The 18,261-nt window shown below is 56.1% G+C and overlaps 5 protein-coding genes across 5 annotated transcripts; 1 reads left to right on the forward strand and 4 right to left on the reverse strand.

The window, feature by feature from the left end:
• Positions 1-101: 101 nt before the first annotated feature.
• On the reverse strand, positions 102-2,453 carry C8A04DRAFT_25574 (uncharacterized protein; the record flags this gene model as incomplete). The annotated part of the gene is made up of 1 exon (XM_062779614.1): positions 102-2,453. One exon carries the CDS (start codon positions 2,451-2,453, stop codon positions 102-104), a length of 2,352 nt encoding a protein of 783 aa, XP_062640025.1.
• Positions 2,454-3,992: 1,539 nt separating this feature from the next.
• C8A04DRAFT_25575 (uncharacterized protein) lies at positions 3,993-4,840 on the forward strand (the record flags this gene model as incomplete). The annotated part of the gene is made up of 2 exons (XM_062779615.1): positions 3,993-4,329; positions 4,401-4,840. The coding sequence occupies 2 exons, from the start codon at positions 3,993-3,995 to the stop codon at positions 4,838-4,840; spliced, it is 777 nt and encodes a 258-aa protein (XP_062640026.1).
• A 1,495-nt stretch (positions 4,841-6,335) lies between these two features.
• Positions 6,336-7,028, reverse strand: C8A04DRAFT_9695 (uncharacterized protein; the record flags this gene model as incomplete). Its single annotated transcript, XM_062785585.1, has 1 exon — positions 6,336-7,028. A coding segment is annotated over one exon (693 nt), but the record flags the coding sequence as incomplete, so codon positions are not given.
• A 2,784-nt stretch (positions 7,029-9,812) lies between these two features.
• On the reverse strand, positions 9,813-10,595 carry C8A04DRAFT_9629 (tyrosine-protein kinase transforming protein erbB; the record flags this gene model as incomplete). The annotated part of the gene is made up of 1 exon (XM_062785551.1): positions 9,813-10,595. A coding segment is annotated over one exon (783 nt), but the record flags the coding sequence as incomplete, so codon positions are not given.
• Positions 10,596-11,956: 1,361 nt separating this feature from the next.
• On the reverse strand, positions 11,957-17,280 carry C8A04DRAFT_25579 (uncharacterized protein; the record flags this gene model as incomplete). The annotated part of the gene is made up of 2 exons (XM_062779616.1): positions 11,957-14,169; positions 14,244-17,280. The coding sequence occupies 2 exons, from the start codon at positions 17,278-17,280 to the stop codon at positions 11,957-11,959; spliced, it is 5,250 nt and encodes a 1,749-aa protein (XP_062640029.1).
• Between the last annotated feature and the right edge of the window lie 981 nt (positions 17,281-18,261).

Consider the following 18,261-nt stretch of genomic DNA (forward strand, 5'->3'; position numbering starts at 1 on the left):
CTCACATTCCCTCTCCTAAAACATCCCCTGCTTACTTACTTAATTACCCCTACGTCCTCGACGAATCTCCTCCTAGTACTGACCAAGGTGGGAAAAGCAGGTCACATACTCAACCAACCCCCATTCCACCCCCACCATCCCCCTCGTGACCCCCCCTCTCTTTGTCCCCCTCCCTGTCCGTCACCCAGTCTTGGCGATCCCTCTGGGCTTGTCGTAGACGACCACCCCGAGACAAACTCCTCCCAGATCTGGCGGACCCGTTCGGCCATGATCATGCCCCAGGATGAGGCGGCTGCTGGGTGGATCGTGTTGTTGTTGTTGGAGGTGTGGGTGTGGTCGGTGTAGGTGTTGGGGTTGTTTGAGGGGTGGGTGTATTGCTGGTAGGGGTTGTTGTTGTAGTTAAAGCTTTGGTTGGGGTTGTGGTTGTTGTAGTTGAAGTTTTGGTCTTGGTAGAGGCTGTAGTAGTCCGATGGGCCAGACTTGGTGTGCCGATAGTGAGCAGAGTTATAAGTGGGCTGAATACTCGGATTATAGCTGTTATAAGCCCCGTAAGAACCATAACCATACCCTCCAAAAGGACACCCCCCATCCAACGCATCCCCCCTCACAAATCCCACATTGACTCTCCAATTCGGACACAACGGACAACACCTTGCCTTGCTACCCCCCCAGCCCACCCTCTCCCGCTGACAAAAGGCATTGGCACAGGAACCCCCGGCCCAGACGGGTGGACCGCTGTTGACGTTCCTGTCATTGGTGGTGGCGATGTTGTTGAAGCCTGCTTGTTTATAGCCGGACCAGAACCCGGTGGGGTTCGCAGTGATTGCGGAGTTGGTCAGTGAATTATATGGTGGCGATCCATCAGGAATCACACCAGCGTAGACTCCCGGCCCCGGGTTAGCCCCCGCCCATTGGGCGAGTCGGGCCTGGTGGAGCACGGAGTCGTCGAGTCGGTAGGCGCCGGTGTGGTAGCCGGTGTGGGAGGAGGTGTCGTAGTGGGTGATTTTCTCTGTTTCGTTATTGGTTGTTTGGGGGTCCTGGGGAGAAGGATAGGGATAGGGATCGGGGTAATAACCAGCCGTGTTGGACTGCGCTCGGGGCAGGTTACAATGCCAGCGGTAACCGTCTTGTTGGCTGAGGTCGGCAGTTTGTTCCTCTACCAGCCAAGCAAGAGCCTGAAACGGGTTGGTGGTGGCTGCTTTGTGGCGGGCCGCGGAGGAAGTGTGTGACGAAGAGAGTTTGGACGGCTTGGAGACACCACGGTGGGTGTTAGGTCCCGGGAATATGGTTGTCGTGGATTGGTTTCGGCTATGCGACCGCGTGGCTGGAGGCGTGCGTCTGTACGCCGGCGGTGGGGTTCGGTAGGCCGGTGGGGGGGGACTGTCAAGCAGGTCTTGGTTTTGGATGTGGCTCGGGCTTGGTGTAGACATGGCGCTGTGGTGGTCCGTCACCATCGGCTCGGTGTCAAACATCCACGCGTTATCCCGGGGACTGTCCAGCGAGACAGGCTGACTTGGAGGTGGAAAGTCCAGGTCAGAGTCATCAATCCCAAACTGCCGCACAGTATTCTGCCGTTGTGCCTCTAGTTGTGCCAGCCGTTTTTGAAACTGTTCGTGGAACCCTTCCATATCCGTGCTTGGGTCCAGTTCGTTGATAGAGAACTCGTCGTAGTCCGTTGATCCAGACCCCGACCCCGGGTCTGATGTTGACGAACGTCGCCTTGATCGCGGCCGGAGGATACTGCCCCAGTCTTTCTCGCCGCTACTCCAACCCTTTTCCTCGTCCCTTTTCCGTTTCTCGCCCACGATCCGATGTACCCGCTGCCGCTGCTGCCGCTGCTGTGGTTCATCACTATCCTCCAAATCCCAAAACGTCACCCTCTTCCCTGATTTCCCCCCTTCAACCTCCATCTCCACCTCCTCAACTCCTTCCTCCTCCTCAAGCCCACCTTGAGTCCCTCGCCCATATCCCACCCCCCCCATAAACCTAACCATCCCCCGATAATTTTCATTCAACCTCCTCACCCCAACCGGATTCCACTTCGGATCCAACAACCTCTTCCTAGCCCCCCTCAGCGCAGCAGGCGGGAGATACTGCCTTGCCTCCTGCAAGTGTCGAAAACACGGAAACGGCAGGATGCTTGGCTCCCGACGGATCGGCGGCGTGCGGTTGTGTCGAAAGCCGGTGAGTAAGTGTCGGAGTTGGTCGATTTTGGGGGCTTGGGCGATGGCGCAGGGGCGGAAGTTGGGGGTGTGCGTGCTTGGTAGGTGGGGGTTGGTGTTGTTGGGGTTGGTACCGGTGGTGGTGGTTGGGTCGAAAGGGTGGTCGGGACAGCCGCAGAGGAAGAATTGGTAGAAGTAGTGGCAGTCGCAGACGGCGCGTTGCCAGAAGGGGAGGGGTTGGAGGGGCGGTTTGGGCCAGGGATTTGGAGGGGGGTTGAAGGTGTTGAACATTGTGAGCCTGCTCTACTGTGTTGTGTCTTGTTTATTTTTCTCCTTCCTTCTTTTGCTTTTGCCTTTTTCTTTTTTTTTCACACTGATTTCTTACCTTGGTCTAGGAATGCGTCTCAGACGGCATAAAGTTGTGCAAAAGAGAGAGGCCCTCGGTCGCGAAGGGTGGTCCTGTCGTTTTTATTCAAGTCTTGACGCCCGCTTGTGTTGTGTTGCTTTGATTGACCCATGTGAACAGGGCCGGTTCCCGGGGAACAGCCATGCAGTAACAATCAAATTGTCTGTCACGCCCCATCTGGGGACAAAGACACGGCCCCCTCAAGTCCATTGTTCTGATTTTCCCATGGTCGTGTGATGACACAGTTGCGGTACAGACTCCCACAAAGAAACCAGAAAACAGCACGGGTGTAAAAGGGGTGTAAAACAAAAAGCTCACCACCAAGCCCTATCCTCATCTGAAGGAATAGTGGTTAGTGGCTACGAAAATCTTTCTGGTGAAAGATTTTTCTTCGCTGGCCCCGGGAGTCGAACCCGGGGCCATTTCGATTTACGACGGCACCGGCGATGCTCCTCCCAATGCCGCTGCGCCAAACACGCTGTTTGGCGAATTGGGAGGAGCTGGTGACTGTTTCGCCGTGGGATCAGATATATATAGTCTGGGAGGGAAGGTACTCATTTATGGTCAGCTAGGGGGGTGAGGGGGGCCGGGTTTGGGGCGGAAACGTGGAAAGGAAGGTGCGGTTGTGGGTTGTTGAGAGTGAGCTTGGAGTGGAGCATCTTCAGTCAGGGAATTGGTTGGGGACTTGTTCGTTGGTGCAGAGGAATTGATACATTTCCTAGGTGAGTTGCAAAGACGGTTCTTTGTTCAATTACCGACAGGCACATCCAGTTGACCCCATGAAGGGATGGCTTACAGGTACGGTTCGGGTTCGGGGTTAGGGTCGGGTTGGGGTTACAATGTCAAGGAACTCGCAAGTTTATCTTTGACAACAAACATTTTGATGAGGCCAAGATCCCTCTGTTTCATGCGACGAATCTGGGCACACCAAATTTCCTTTTTCGTACAGCGCCCACGTGACGTCGCTCACCCCGGCTCAGGGCCGGCTCAGGGCCGGCTCAGGGCAGCTCAGGATTGGCTCAGTCTTGCTCACCCCCCGAACCATTTCTGGAAGGCTGCGCCGTAGCATCCACAATCACTTCAACTCTATTCGTAATCAAGCGAGCCCAAAATTGGTCCCATACATAGAAATGGCTACACCGGTCCCCGTGTTTAGAAAGCGAATAGTTCCACCCTAGCTTTTACTTCGATATCTCGCACCTACCTACAGTTAGCCGTATATACTCTTTTGTTATTCTATACCTTGAACTTTTTACTACCTGTCACGACCCAGGTCATAACCAGCATGAAGGAGCACGGACCAACCGTGCAACCATGTCTCCACGCTAGTCAAGCTCCTTCCCCACCCTCCAACATGGATCTCCCCTCCAGTACACTTGCTGCCCTGCTGTGTTTGGAACTGACAATCCTTCTAGGAGTTCAAGATGTCACGGTCCGACTCGACAACGTTTCTCGTTCCTCACCCTCCATCTGTGGACAAAAGTGTGACACACGCGGCAGAGTCAGGACAGTCCTGTGCGGCATGCTTCCCCTTGACAGTCGGCGACGGAGATTGCGTCGACCGTGATACATTGCTCAGTTCGCAAAATGGCGGATGCACGATTTGTTCTTTCTTCATCACAGCGATTACGACAGCTGTCGGGTCGACGGCGCTGTGGAAACATGCGTCAACGTGGATAGATAAGGGCATCTTGGGCCTCACTATCGCCAAAACCGAGCCCTACGACAGCAGCTGTGTCGCCGTTCTCGCCATCAACGGGGGTAAGACCAACCTCAGGGCAGCAACAGCGCATGCAATCACATAGGTTGACGATATGGTTTTCACTGTCCAGAGAGCGGTCCGTCTCCATTCGCCTGGATTCCAACGCTAGCCAAGTCGCCCTACTCTCGGACGTTCGCAAGGGATCTTTGTATGATCGAAGAGTGGATCCAAGAGTGCCAGCAGAATCATCCTCATTGCCAGCAACTCAGCACCCCGACGTTGCCGACAAGAGTAATTGACGTCGGGGGCGGGGGACGAGACCCTTGTCTTGTTCACAGCCAGGGCAGAGCCGGACAATACCTCGCCCTCAGCCACCGCTGGGGAGACCCCACCTCCCACGTCACGAAGCTTGTGACGATGAAAGAGAACATTTCCCAACACTACCTCGGAATTCCGCTGGCAAACATCCCGGCCACGTTCCGCGACGCCATCATCGTTGCCAGGCACCTTCGGATACCATATGTCTGGATCGACTCGCTCTGTATTGTCCAGGATGACCGCGAGGACTAGAATGCCGAAAGCGCCAGGATGGGCGATGTGTACGAGAACGCTTTTGCGACCCTCTTTGCCGAGCGCTCCAGGCATTGCGCTGACGGCTTAGCTTCCACCGGCCGGGATCTTGACACCGCAAGGGAGTGGTTCCAAACGTTCCAGTTCCAGCATGACGGCAGTCCAGGGAGCAGTCATGAGGTTTTCATCTCAGCCAAACTCACAGCTTATCCGAACTCTCTACAGGCTGCTTTCTGTCTCTTTGGGGAAACTCAATCCTACCTGGAGACCCGCGGTTGGATATTGCAGGAAGAGATCCTGAGCCGTCGCAAGATCTGCTTCTCTGCAACCGAATTGCATTGGCAATGCAAACAGATAAAATGTTGCGATTGCGGCCTTCGCACCACCGTCCTCCGAGGCGGACAAGATGTTCCTGACTTTACCGCGGGCTTGCTGCACAAAGTCTCCTGGGATGGTCAGGTCACCAAACGAATGCTCTCAAATAGACAGTACGTAAACACTCTGATAGCAATGGATCCCGACAAGTCATGGCGAAAGTTAGTCGAGGCCTATACACGGAGGGAACTGTCTTTCGAGGACGACCGCCTGGCGGCCCTAGCAGGCATTGTTTCGAAGATATCAAAGAGTATGAGAGAATCTAACACGCGCTACCTCGCCGGTATTTGGTGCGCTCATGCTACGAGTCAGCTGCTCTGGCGGGCCAGCACCTCCACTAACGCGGTACCTTGCCGAAGGCAACGCCCAGGCTTTGCGCCAAGCTTCTCGTGGGCGTCCGTTACCGGAAGTGTTTCGTTCCTTAATCCTGATAAACTCCGAAGCTGGGTACCATTAGAGGTGATGTCGGATGACTTGGGGTCGTTTTCTGGGTCTGACTCCTGTCTCCGCGTCAAAAGCAAAGCCCTTAGCGCCATCGGCTACAAGCGGCGAAAGACCGGTCCGCAAGAAGTCGGCTTCTGCGTGCTCAAACCCGGGAACGAGCCGCTGCCTTTCCAGCAACTCCACCTGGACACTCCTGAAGATTGGGAGTATTTCACCGAGGACGAAAACCGCAACTTTCTGTTTCTCATAACCCAAGTCGTCCCATTATCGGCGTTTTCCCGGTATCCAATGGGATTATTGCTGAAAGAAGCCACCAAAGGACGCTACGAGCGAGTCTGCTTGGTACACGAAGTTTCCCATGATTACAAGTGGGAAACGGTTGGAGACTGGGCGTTTGATGTTGAAGTTGTTCTTGTTTAACCCCGTTTAACCGAGGTGAGAGGGAAACACGATAGCCTAGCAACTCGTGCAAGTGAAAGGCTGACTAGAAAGGCTGAGAGACAGAGGAATGAAAATACAAATGTCCCAGTTCTGGGCCCTTACTTGAAGGGACCATTTTTGGGCTCGTCGGTTAAAATTAACCTTCTCAACAAGGTGATACTGCTTAATATGCATGGGTGGGTGTCGATTTTGGCTTGGTATAACACAAGGAACCATGCTCCATCCGCCCGCCTTGTCATACCCTCTCCATCGAGAAGGAAAGCCGCCTCGTACTTGGCTCATCCCAGTTCCTCGGCCTCGAATCGATCCCCAACCCCTCGCTCAGCCTCGCCTCAACCTTCCACTTTGTCCCCGTTTTCCGTCGCACCTCCTCCCACATCTCCTTGAACGTCTCCACATTATGCTTGAAGATCATCTTCGTCCCACGACTACTCACCTCCTTCCCAGCCAAATCCCCTACGCTCTGCCCCACAACAAGCACCCCCTTCTCATCCCTCAGCAACTCCGTCACCCGCTCGCACGCCTTGATCTGGCCCTCGAGACCCCAAATATGCAGCACCATGCCCAAACTGACGATGCTAAACGTACCCGCGGCCTTGCGCACCTCTTCGTCCTCCCGATTGAGCGAGTCCGCAGCAAAGAAAGTTGCCTCTCCGAAGCTCTCCGCATCATCAAAGAAGGAATGTCCAATCCGTATGAACTCCGCTTGCTTCTCCAGCCCAAACAGTGAAGAGGGAGGGGCCCCGTCGTACGCGAGCTTGCGCAGGTCTTGCGCCAGGCAGCAACCCACGTCCAGGATGCGATCGCCGCCGTGGACCAGGCGCTGCAGCATGGTGGTGTACGATGGGTTGCGCCGGAGGGAGAGGTCGAGGAAGCGGAATTGGCCTACGCAGGGCCAGGGGTGGACGTCCCAGATTTGGTCGCGTTGGGAAGTGGACGGATATTAGCCGAAGCTGAGCCGGGCCTGATCTGGACTGATCAATGCTAATGAAAATCCACGTGACTATGAGCATAAGTGGTCGTCGATTTTGGGGTGGTATAATGGTTTCACCGCGTCGCCTACCTAAGTACTAGATAAGCCAAAGCACTGACTACTAGTCCTGGCCCCTGCCTTTCTGCCAATTATCATAACACGAATTCTGTCTACCCTGTCTATAGCTGTCTTACCTATGCTAAACGAAGGAGTTTCGTCACAGACTATTTCTACTCGAAAAAGCACAGAACGTTCACCACTTTATAACAGTGGTAGTTGCTATTTTATCTAACGACATCTAATAACTAGGCATGTAAGTCGTAATTAGAATTATTACCTGAGAGCTATCCTTACAGATTATGCGTTATCTGCCTCTATCGATAGGAAACTTTAGCTGGGGGACTGAAAAGGGGCCTCAGAGGCTGTGCGGCGGCGGTGTATGGGTTCACCCTAGCTCAGGGAAAATCAGGGGAAGCTCAGGACAAATCAGCCACAGCTCACCCCAACTCAGGACGACGAACGAAAAAGGAAATTTGGTGTGCCCAGATTCGTCGCAGGAAACCAGGCTGTTTCGGATCGATCATCACTATAGAGTACAAAGTATTTAATTAATTAAGCCGATTCATCTGTCACCAATCACCGCGACCCTGCAATAAGCTCTCGAAGAACAAGGATTCAGCCGTACAGCGATTTATCAAAGGGTCATTGTTTAGTAACTGTCACGTGCCTAGATAGTTAGGACAAAGCGAAAAATTATTAGCCCATTGACTAATTAATTACGTAACCAGGTAATTGGCAAACAGACGTGCCTGGACTTTCCATGGGTGCCGTAGTCCTGTTGCACATCAACATCAAACAATGTTGACACTAACTTGGACACCCTATCTCCTTCCCCCTTTTACACGAGATACCTGACAACCCACACCGCATTTTCAACCACCAACTCCCTAACTAACCAATTACATGTTCAACTCACCACAATCTTTCACGGATCACGCTTATTTTTGACCGCGTCTTCGCCAACCAGGATCGGTTACACGGAACGGGACCTACAAAACGCCATTGCACCATACCTACCACACCGGCCGCTCTTCCCTTCGAAAAGCCGCCTTGGAATTCGGCATCCCCCTGTCCACTCTCCGGAGCCGAGCCCGTGGCCACCAGTCTCGTTCAACCGCCGCTGAATCACTCCAGCTCCTAAGCCCGGCAGAAGAAGCCAAACTAGCGAACTGGCTTTCAGATCAAGCGTCTCTCGGCCTTATATTGCCACCCCAACGGATCCGGGCGTTGGCGAGCTTGACTCTAAAAAGCCAAGGGTCCAGCTGTACTACCGTTGGACAGAAATGGGTGGCCGGGTTTATTCGAAGGAACCCGATTCTCAGTAATTACCCGAGAGTCCGTGGGACCAAGATGGCCCAGATCTGCCCGGTTCAGATCGAATCGGTTCAGACCACCAGACCCTCAACCCCTCCTCAACGCTCCCGACCACCATCAGAAGACGACTTGAGCACTCCAAAAACCAGATCCGAAATGCGTCGTCAACTGACCTACATCCTGAGCATCCCGCTTACCCCCTCTCAAAACCCCCTACCACCACCACCAGAGATCGATTTCAGCACCCCATACACCAGCGCACAGCTTCATAGGCAACTAGACCTTTTAGAGAACTACGACCTGCCTATGCGCGCCAAGCGGCGTTTATGCAGGCAGATTATGAAGGCCGCGGATCACCGAGCTGCCACATTGGCGCGTATGAGACAGCAATGTCGGGATATGAAGGCCCAGTTGGCTGCGTTGGAGGCAGCCCAGGGATCGGAAGGGGAGAGCGTTGATACGGACTCGGATATCCGGTCTGACGGGGTTCAGGTTGAAGATGGTTGTATTGGGGATGGTGTGGTAGAAGAGAGCAGGTCTGAAAGTGGTGGTTCAGAGGGGTCTTGTATTGTAATGGGCTGAAATGGTTTCAATAATTACGTGGTGGTGAAGAAGGTCCCAACTCGTGACAGAGGTGGTACATAAAAGGAACGCCCACTAACTATGGCATGACAGCACTGGGCTTTCACCTCGCTCTGTGGGATTCTTAAGTACGGAGAATACGGTGTCACAGCACTCAGATGGTTGGCAATCCCAGGGCTTATTGGTCATTAGTCAACGCCGCCTAATCATTTTATTGATAGGTAGAAAAGAAGAGACGGAGATTATTTTTGGTGTTGATTGAAGCGAAGCGTTCCTTCCTGATGCGGTGTTGAGATGTAGTATATACATTGAAGAAGGGAAGAAGGAACAGTCCAAAGTTTTGATAGGAGCAATTGGATGCCACAGCCAACCTGCATAATTGCTATGTGGCTAAAAGACGTACGATAATTATCGGAAGACGTACGATATCACCAGTGTTCCTCTTTTTTTGGTCTATGGTAACTCCCTTCTTCGTCTTGTAGTTGATGAACCACCAACCTCTTAACCACCGACCTCAAACCACCAACCTTACAACCACTAACCTTACAACCACTAACCTTACAACCACTAACCTTACAACCACTAACCTTCGCTTCACACTTATCCCTGTGGCTGGCCGGAGGCGGTGGCACAGTTAGGGATATTTTACTCGGAGTAAGTCGGAGCCCTGGATTGCGAGGACAACCGAGCACCCGAGCATTTGAATTTGACTTTGCATCTCCCGGCCTCATGAACTGACCGACAAGTGAAATACCCAAAGAATACCCACCGCTTAGACGTCGGTCATATATCGGCGGTCTGTGAAGCTTCAGCCGCGGCGCGATGACTAGCAATCGCATCACCCACTTCTGCCGCCGAACCAAACCTCCCATCCCAGCATCTCCGGATCACATCCCCCAGCGGCAGCCCGCTCACATCAGGGTACTTCCCTTCCTCGATCAACCTGACAAGCGCTCCCACTTCCACTCTACGGTGCGGCTGCTGACCAGCCAAAATCTCATAAATTGTCAAGCCTAGAGTGTGAATCTCAGACCGAATTGTCGGCAACTTATATTCTGCCGGGTCCGGATGATGGAACCCGGCCTCAGCCCAAATCATGGCCTTGACACCATCCAGTGAGGACCCGCTGAAATCACACAGCAGAATCCTCTTATCCGCCGTAACTGGAAGATTACGTCCCGACAAATCAGCATGCCGCACATTCTTACTATGAATATACTCTAGCGCGCGCGCCACATCCCTACACCACCGAATCCGGTCTCCCGCCGTCAACTCCATACCGGCGACACCACCATCATGCTCGTGCTTGGCGCTACCACCCTCATTCACCAACCGCAGAAAGCCGTACGCAGCCCGCTCCATCCAAATACCGTACTCGTCGACATCAACAACCTTGACAATGTTCGGATGGTTTGTGCCGAGGCGGTCGTAGATCTCCTTCTCGATGGCCATCGCCTTTTTCCCGGCTGGCGTCGGAGCGGGGACTTTGCAAACCAGGCCCGGCCGGTCCGGATGGATGTACACGTAGCTGAAGCCGCCGCCCATTATGCTCCTGGCGCCTGGGGGATGTTTGAAGATTAGAACCTTCACGCCGGGGGGAAAGGGTGGGCCTTTAATTTTCTTGGGGGGGGCGCCGTGGACTCGGTGTTTTGGGCTGGGCTCAGTGGGCTGGATTGGTGCGGTGGCGCATCGGGGACGGGGGAGTTGGTTGGCGGTTTTGACGACATGGTGGATAACGTTACTGGTTGCTTGCTGGGGATTTAACTTTGGGTGTTGGAAAACTTGGTGAATGCAAAGAAGGTAAGACTTCTGTTTGGAAAGGAACCAAATTCATCCAAACGACTGATTTAAAGGAACCGAGGCGGTCAGAGAGTGGTCGATCGTGCAATGGGTTGCCGCCTTCATTTTGGCGCCTGCCGCCCAACTAATTATGCCTCGCTTTTTGGGTTGCTTGGGCAAATGACCATCGGGCCAGTAATAACCATGGCAAGTATGGACCATTGCACCAACTGACCAACATCCCAACTAGCCCGGCCGGCGGCCGTTGTTTATGGCAGCGCTACTCCGACCAACCGACCAATCAATGGATATTAGCTGCAGGTTGCAAGATGGAGTTGCAGCGCATCGCCAACAAACAAGGGGTCGAGTGGCCGGATAGGAGGTGTGAAAATAGAATGAAGTTTGAGGGAGCTTGCATTGATTGTCTTTTAGCTTTTGGTATTTAACAATACACTCAGGTGTAAGTAACGTGCGTTTTGCGGTGCGGGACGGTAACAAGTGATTTCCCACAGAGATAACCCCAACCCTGGCACGCATGTCCCCCCTTTTCCGTCAGTCATCAATCATCAACCGCAGTCAACTCAATCATTTGTTCGGTTTACACAGTCGGCTTACGCACTCGGTCTGCTTGCTTGCTCAAGAACGCAAAACACCAACAACACAATTATCACATCACAGAGTTGATATAATGTATTTCCATATCAGAATCGAAAACGGATTAATACAAATAGACCTAGTTTCAAAAAAAAAAGTCCTAAAAAAGAAAAAGAAAAGAGAGAACGAATACAGCATGGTTGAACAAAAGCCGCTCTAAAGATCCAGCTGGGCTTTGCTCTGCTCTGCCATGTGTAAGTAACCCTGTATACCCCGTATCGCTGCGGCCCTGAGATTGCTGTGGCCTTGGTATTGCTGCTGTGGGATGTATATTATCCCCATCGTCGCGTCGTTTCGGCCCGGGATGTTGCCCCGCCCACCCAGTTGTGTGCTCGTCCGTCCAGCTATCCATGCTTCGTCCATCCATTGCTCCATCCATCTGTCAATATGTTTATTGCTTTGTCTTCCCATCCATCTATCCGTCCACCCATCTGTCTATGCCCTGTCCATCCAACCCCCTTCTGCCTACGCATGCAGTCCACCCCTAGACAACCTCACTTCTTCCCCGGCACCCCCAGCCCCCCAAGCACAACCTCCTCCTCCTCCTCCCCTGCCCCATCCTTACCCCCCAACCCCCCCTCATCCTTCCTCCCCTCCCTCTCAGCATAAACCCCCACCCTCCTCTCCGCAGCAAGTCTCAACCCCTCCACATACGTCCGAAACTTAACACTCTCCCTGAGCAAATACTCACTCTTCCGTTCCCAATTCGCCATCGCCCTTGCCGCATTCCCGCTGCGTGGCGAGAAGGCGCCCAACATTGGTGATCGGAGGGCATTGTGCGATTGCAGTTCTGTTTCGATTGACCGGACATATGCGAGTAGGGAGACTAACTGGTCGGATTCGGAGAGGGGAGAGGCGCGGGTTGGTTGGGTGGGAGGGGTCCAATCTGTGATGTGGATGCGATCACCGGGGAGTTTACTCGTGCTCACGCCCTGGGTGGTGCTGCCGCCGGTGTTGTGGCGGGGGATATTCGACGAGGAACCCGTAAGATGCCGCGGCAGGGAAGCACCGCCCAGGACGCCAGAGGATCCCGACCCGGGCCGGACGACGACAGGAGCGAAATCGAAGGAGGCAGAGCGCATGGACCGGCCGGATTGCATGGAGGAGCGGCCGAGGCTGGTGAGGGTTGCGGCGGCGGCGGCGGCTGCGTTGACGGCGCTGCCGGGGCGGGAGTGGCCTTTTGTGCTGCTTGGTGGGCGGTTAGTGTTGCTGGCGGCGCCGCCGACGCTGGTGGTGCTTTCGCTGGCGGCGGCGGCGGTGGCCGCGCTGTTGATGATGGCTTCGCTCCAGCCGTATTCGATGTTGGAGATGCCGCCGACGAGGGGGTGGGTGCTGAGACGCGCGCTCCAGTAGTTGGCTGTGTTGACGAATTCTTTGCAGATCTCGGGGGTGCCGACTTGGAAGAGATGCACGGCGCCCGTGGGCAGGGAGAGCGCCCACACATGCGGGCGAGCTCGGGAGTAACCCGGAGGGGGAAGCGCCGAGGCGAGGGTTTGTCGTAGGGAGAATGTCCCCTGGCTCGTGGCGTTGTCCTGCCAGTTACCGCCGCCGACGACAGCCCCCTTGGGCAGCTGGCTGGCGCCGAGACCGCGGCGGTTCTTGTGGCGTGCAGACTTGTTCGGCGAGAAGGAGAACAGACTGAGCTGGCCCTTCTGGATGACGGCGAACACCTCGGTCCAGTTGCGGTCGCGGGCGCGCTTGTCGATGCCATCGAGATGGTGTTTGTGCGTGACAATACCCTCTTTAATCCACGGCGGGCCGGCCAGCTCGAGGGACTCATCGTCCAGCAACTGCTCGCTCTTCAGCGGCACATGCACCTCATCCTTCCCGCCAGCTGTGGCCGACGCTTCCAGCGCGCTGTCCTCGCGGATAATCGCTTGGCTCAGCGCGTTGGCAAACCCAATCGACTGCTGGAAGTCGCCGCGCGGGTATGACGACCCGAACGAGTCCATAGACATGGATGTGTGGGTGCGGCCAAGCGAGAGCTTGCTCCAGGTAGCGGACGAGTCGGTCGGGGTCCAGACGGAGTTGGCGTCCTCGAAGCTGGTGCGGCTGGATGAGAAGCCCGTGTTGAAACCGCGCGGGCGCGACCGGCTCTTGGAGTTCCACCGCGACGAATTGGCCTTGTTTGTGTTGTTTGTCGTTCCGCTTCCCTCGGCTGGCACCCGGCCACGCGTCGACGCGACCCCTTCCGACGGCGCCTTGCTCAGCACGCTCGGCGACCGCTTGAGCATGCCCATAACCGACAGCCCACTCGGGGTTTGCGGGGTGTTCTCGGCCCCGAACAGCGGCAGTCGGTCGTCGCGGATGGACGCGTAGATGTCCTTGAGCACGATCTCGACTTGGGTTTCCCATGCGCGGATGGGGCCGTCGAATGGTGCCTTAACGAGCGGACCACAGGTGTCGGCGGGCGATGAGTCGGTGAAGACGCCAATCGCCGAGGTCGGGCGTCCGGCGGGCTTGATGAACGACGCGCGGAAGCTGTTGTGCTTGAACTCATCCGACGTGCGAACATCTGCGTCGCCGCCTTTGCCCGGGAGAATACTCGGCCGCTCGAAGGCATCCGGAGCCGAGTCTAGCACGGCCTGGCGGATGGTGGTCATGGTGTTCTTGATGAACTGGCTGCGCGTCATCTTGTGCTCGATGTCGGCCATGTGCAGGTCGGTGTTGAGCAGGATGATGGAGTAGCAGATGGTGTGGATGACGTCTATTGTTGTTAGTACAGTCAGTCGATTCACTCCGGGATCGAGTACTTAGGGAGGAATACGAGGGCAAACTCACCACTCGACTTGAACCCATGCCTCACATTACACGCACACCACCTCTTCGAAAACGCAATCAAAATCCGATCCACCTGCTGCGTCTCGGCCCTCAACAACAACCGCTGACACACCATTCTCAAACTCGCCACCACGCTCTGGCCCTCCAAATCATACAACTCCATGTACGCCCGTAGCGTCCGCTGCCGCACGATGCCTTCCTCGCCCATCCACGCGGCGGCCCGGTCCTTTTGGATGAAGTCCTCGTTGCCGTCGTAGATTTGCTGCGCTTTTTGGCGTTCGTCTTCGGTTGGCTCGCCGATTACGATTTCGGGTTCGTCGATCGATTTGGAGGGTTGCGTGGCGGGTTTGTCTGCGTTTGTGCTTTTGCCGCTGCCCTTGGGACTGCCCTCGGCGCTGTCGACACGCAGACTGGGCACGCTATGCACGACGGTGGTCACCTCAGGCGTGACGCCAAGTGTGTTGGAGTCTCGACGTGGAGTTTGTAAGAGGAGCGGTGGTGGTGGTAATTGATCTTGCTGCTGCTGTCTCGTCTCGCTTGTCCGCACCGAAAGCCGCGCAGCCTTATTCAAGTTTGGCACGCTCTTCGACTTGGACACGGCCGGCGAGAGCGACCGGGTCCGCCCATCAGCGCGCGCATTGGCATTCCCATTCCCAATCCCGGGCTTCAACGTCTTGTTGCTGTTCTCCCTAGGCTCGGCGGGCCGTGGCGTCGTCTTGTTGCTCTTGGTCTTGCGCTTCGGCATCGGGCTCTGGCCGTCCTCGCTGTCGCTATTATCCCGCAAGAACGACTTGGGCGGCGATTCCATCGGCGACGACTCAACCGGTGCACGGCTCGGAGTGGCCACGGCGGGCAAATGGTGGTCCTCCGGGTCGACCTTGCGGATGACCGCTTTCGGACTCGGCTCGTAGTCGGGCGAGAAACCCCGTGGCGTGCGGCCTTCGTCCTGGGCAGCAGCAGCTGTTTTGCCGCTGGAATTATTATAATTATTATTGTTGTTTTTAGGGCTATTATTGTGGTCATCCATCTCATCATCATGCACATCGTGAGGCTCAATCGAGGGCAAGACCGAATCCAGCGCTCCTGTGTCGGGGCCCTGGATGGGACTCCCCTGCAAAAAGGGGTCCATCGCCCGTCGCAAGCTGGTAATGGGGCTCGGCTCCGGTTGCATGGACATGGACAGCGCTTCGACCCGGTCCATGGCGGGAATCCGCACGGACGGCGCCATGGGAATCGGTGGGGGCTCTGAGTCCGTCATCGAGGGTTTCCGCCGGCGGAAAAAGGACGACGTCTTCTTTTGCAGCGTGTGCGTCGTGGCCTGCTGCGCCATCGGCCCGTCACGAGATGAAGTCGGTGGAGGGGTCGCGGACAGTTTGTGAGGCGGGAAACTTGCTATTTGCGGTGTTGTAACGGGGCTCGACACGGCGCTCTTGGACGATCCGAACATGCGGCGGAAGAAGCCCTGCTTCTCTTTGGCCTGCGGCACTCCATTGCTCGACGGCACCGGGTCTTTGGACTTGCCGTACCCGATATGCGGGGCCGGTGCAGCGTCATGATCCGGCAGCAGCGGTGGTGCATCGCGGAGGGTGTTGAACTTGGGTTCCGCCTTGCGGCCGAGCGTCGCGCTCCTCGACGACCGGGTGCTTCTCCGGCGTTCCGGGACGGACCCCTTGCTCGACGACTTCGCATCAGCCTTGGGCTCTGGCGGGGCCATCACGGGCATCACAGGCATCGATGGTGCTGTGGTTAACTTCCGGGGGCCTCCTGGGATCGTGGGAGTGGGCGCGGCGTCGAAGTTGTCGTTGAGGAACGAGCCGGCGAACTCGAGCTGCCACGGGGCTGGTGAGGAACGCGTTTCCCCGTCGAAACTAGAAGACCGGCGACCGATTCCCTTGGCCCATCGCTGGCTGCCAATGACCTGGGCATACCCACCTGCCGCATCGACGCTCGTCATGCTGCTGCTCTTGCTCCCTTTTCCTCCCCTCGAATGCAATTGTCGTCCTGGGCTCCGTTGCGAGACTTCGCGCAGGCTATTGATGCGGCCTAGGCCAGGCGTTGGGTGGTGGTGCTGGTGATAGCTGGGTCCGCTGTTACTACGGCGGCGGTCGCGCGGTGAGATGCGGCTTGCGTCGTCGGTTCCTTCGTAGTCGGAGCTGTACGAATGGCCGTGGCCGTGGCCGTGGCCGTGGTTGTGGGAGTGTTCGTTGACGCTGCGACTCGGACGTGGCAGCTGTTGGTGATGGTGATGGTGATAGGACGAATTGAGGGTCAAGGCCCGGTCGTGGTCGTCACCCGCGTAGGTATGGTGTTCGTGTGTGTGAGACGAAGCAGATGCTGCAGATGGGCCAAACGACATGGACAGCTGGTCGAGCGACAGCAGCATGTTCGCCACGAGGGAATCGCGGGTGACTTGGCGGGGCGACAGCGAGAGATCGTGCGAGTCGCGTACGGTGGGGCGGTGTGGTGGTTCCGGGCGTTCGTTTGCTGTGTTGGGCATGTCGATCGGGGGTAGGTCGACGGGGGTGAGGCCCTCTAGGAATGTCTCAATGTCCGCTCCGTCGCGTCCCGTGCCTGGGCCGCCGTCGGGAACCCGCAGCGCTCGGCTTGTGCGAGGTGAGCAATCGCTCGGCGTGCGAGGCAGGCCGTGCAGGTGCTCATGCAGGTCGTCTCGGCCTCTGTCCCTGTCTCTGTTTCTGTCTCGGTCGTAGCCTCGATCAAAGTCTTGGTCCGGGTCCCGTTCCCGGGCTGGAGTTCGAAGTTGCTCGTCGCGGCCTCCGTCTCTTTCACTCTCTCTTCCCCTATCCCTATTCCTTTCCCTGTCTCGTTCTCGCTCGGGAGCGCGTGGTGGTGGAGGTGGAGGTGGGGGGGAAGGCCCTGCGGTATCAATGTTCAGATCAGGCTTACGCCGGCCGCTACGACGGGAAGAAGCGGCGGCATTGGCATTGGCATTGGCATTGGTGGTCGTGGTGCTGGTGCTGGTGCTGGTGACAGTCGTGTTGGTGACAGTCGTACCGGCCGCGGTGTCGGGGGCGGGCATAATAGCGAACGTGGGCGTGGTGGGAGTGGGAGTGGTCGAGCGAGAGCGCGTGGTTGGTTCCCCGGACAAGCAGCGATCGGGGGCGTCTAGGGCTGGGAAAAGCAGCAAGCGACGGGATCGGGACGTGGCACTCGCAGCCCGCGTAACGCCATCCATCCGTGGGCGTGGGACAAAAGTGACAGGAAAAGAAAGAAACAAGTTGGGGAAAAAACTGGGAAGCCAGCCAATCCCGGCCACGCGTTTCCTCGCAGGCCAATGCCGCAGCAGCAAAGAGCGTGACTGCGGAATAACTCAAATTACACGGCACACCTTGGGGGGTCAACCGTGTATTCCGTCTCCTGTTCTGCCGTTTTCTTGTCTCGTCTTGTCTTGTGTTTTGCTGCAGGTGGTTTGCAACATACGCGGATAAGAAGACTGGATGAAGTGAAACTTGGAATTGGAAGAATGGAGTGTCTCCGGCATGGAATGGATCTGTCGGTCCAAGCAGTGTTCGTGCCTGGCCCTGTTCGCCCAGGGCCACCGGCGTGATCCCTGGGGTCCTGCGATTGGGTTCCTGCAATGGAGCGGGGATCTGCCAGCCGGGGGGGTCGCAGGGACCCACTGATGTTCAGCGGAGAAAAAGCCTACTGTCAAGCATCGAGCCCGCTCTTGAGCCGATTCACCAAGCTGGGATGAACGACTGCAGCAAGTCAGATTGGATGAGCGCCGATGAACGCAGGAGAGCGTGGATGCAATTTCAGCCGGTTGGTTTGACTGCAGGAAAACATACAGCTTCATTTCCTTCTTTCCGGTGGCTTCATTGTCGACTTCTCTATCGGTACCGTTCTTTTTCTTACTACACACTTTACGAAGGTACGACGTCCTGTTCGGCACGATCGTTTCGACCAGGACCCGCACTGGCCCGTTCCTGCAGCGCAAAGCAACATGCCCCTATTCCCCTGCAGTCGCCGGGCAGGTCCGTGGGGAACATCAAGAAAAAGC

Source organism: Dichotomopilus funicola, assembly GCF_033296635.1.
Source record: "Dichotomopilus funicola strain CBS 141.50 unplaced genomic scaffold C8A04scaffold_7, whole genome shotgun sequence".
In the NCBI taxonomy this organism is placed as follows: domain Eukaryota; kingdom Fungi; phylum Ascomycota; class Sordariomycetes; order Sordariales; family Chaetomiaceae; genus Dichotomopilus; species Dichotomopilus funicola.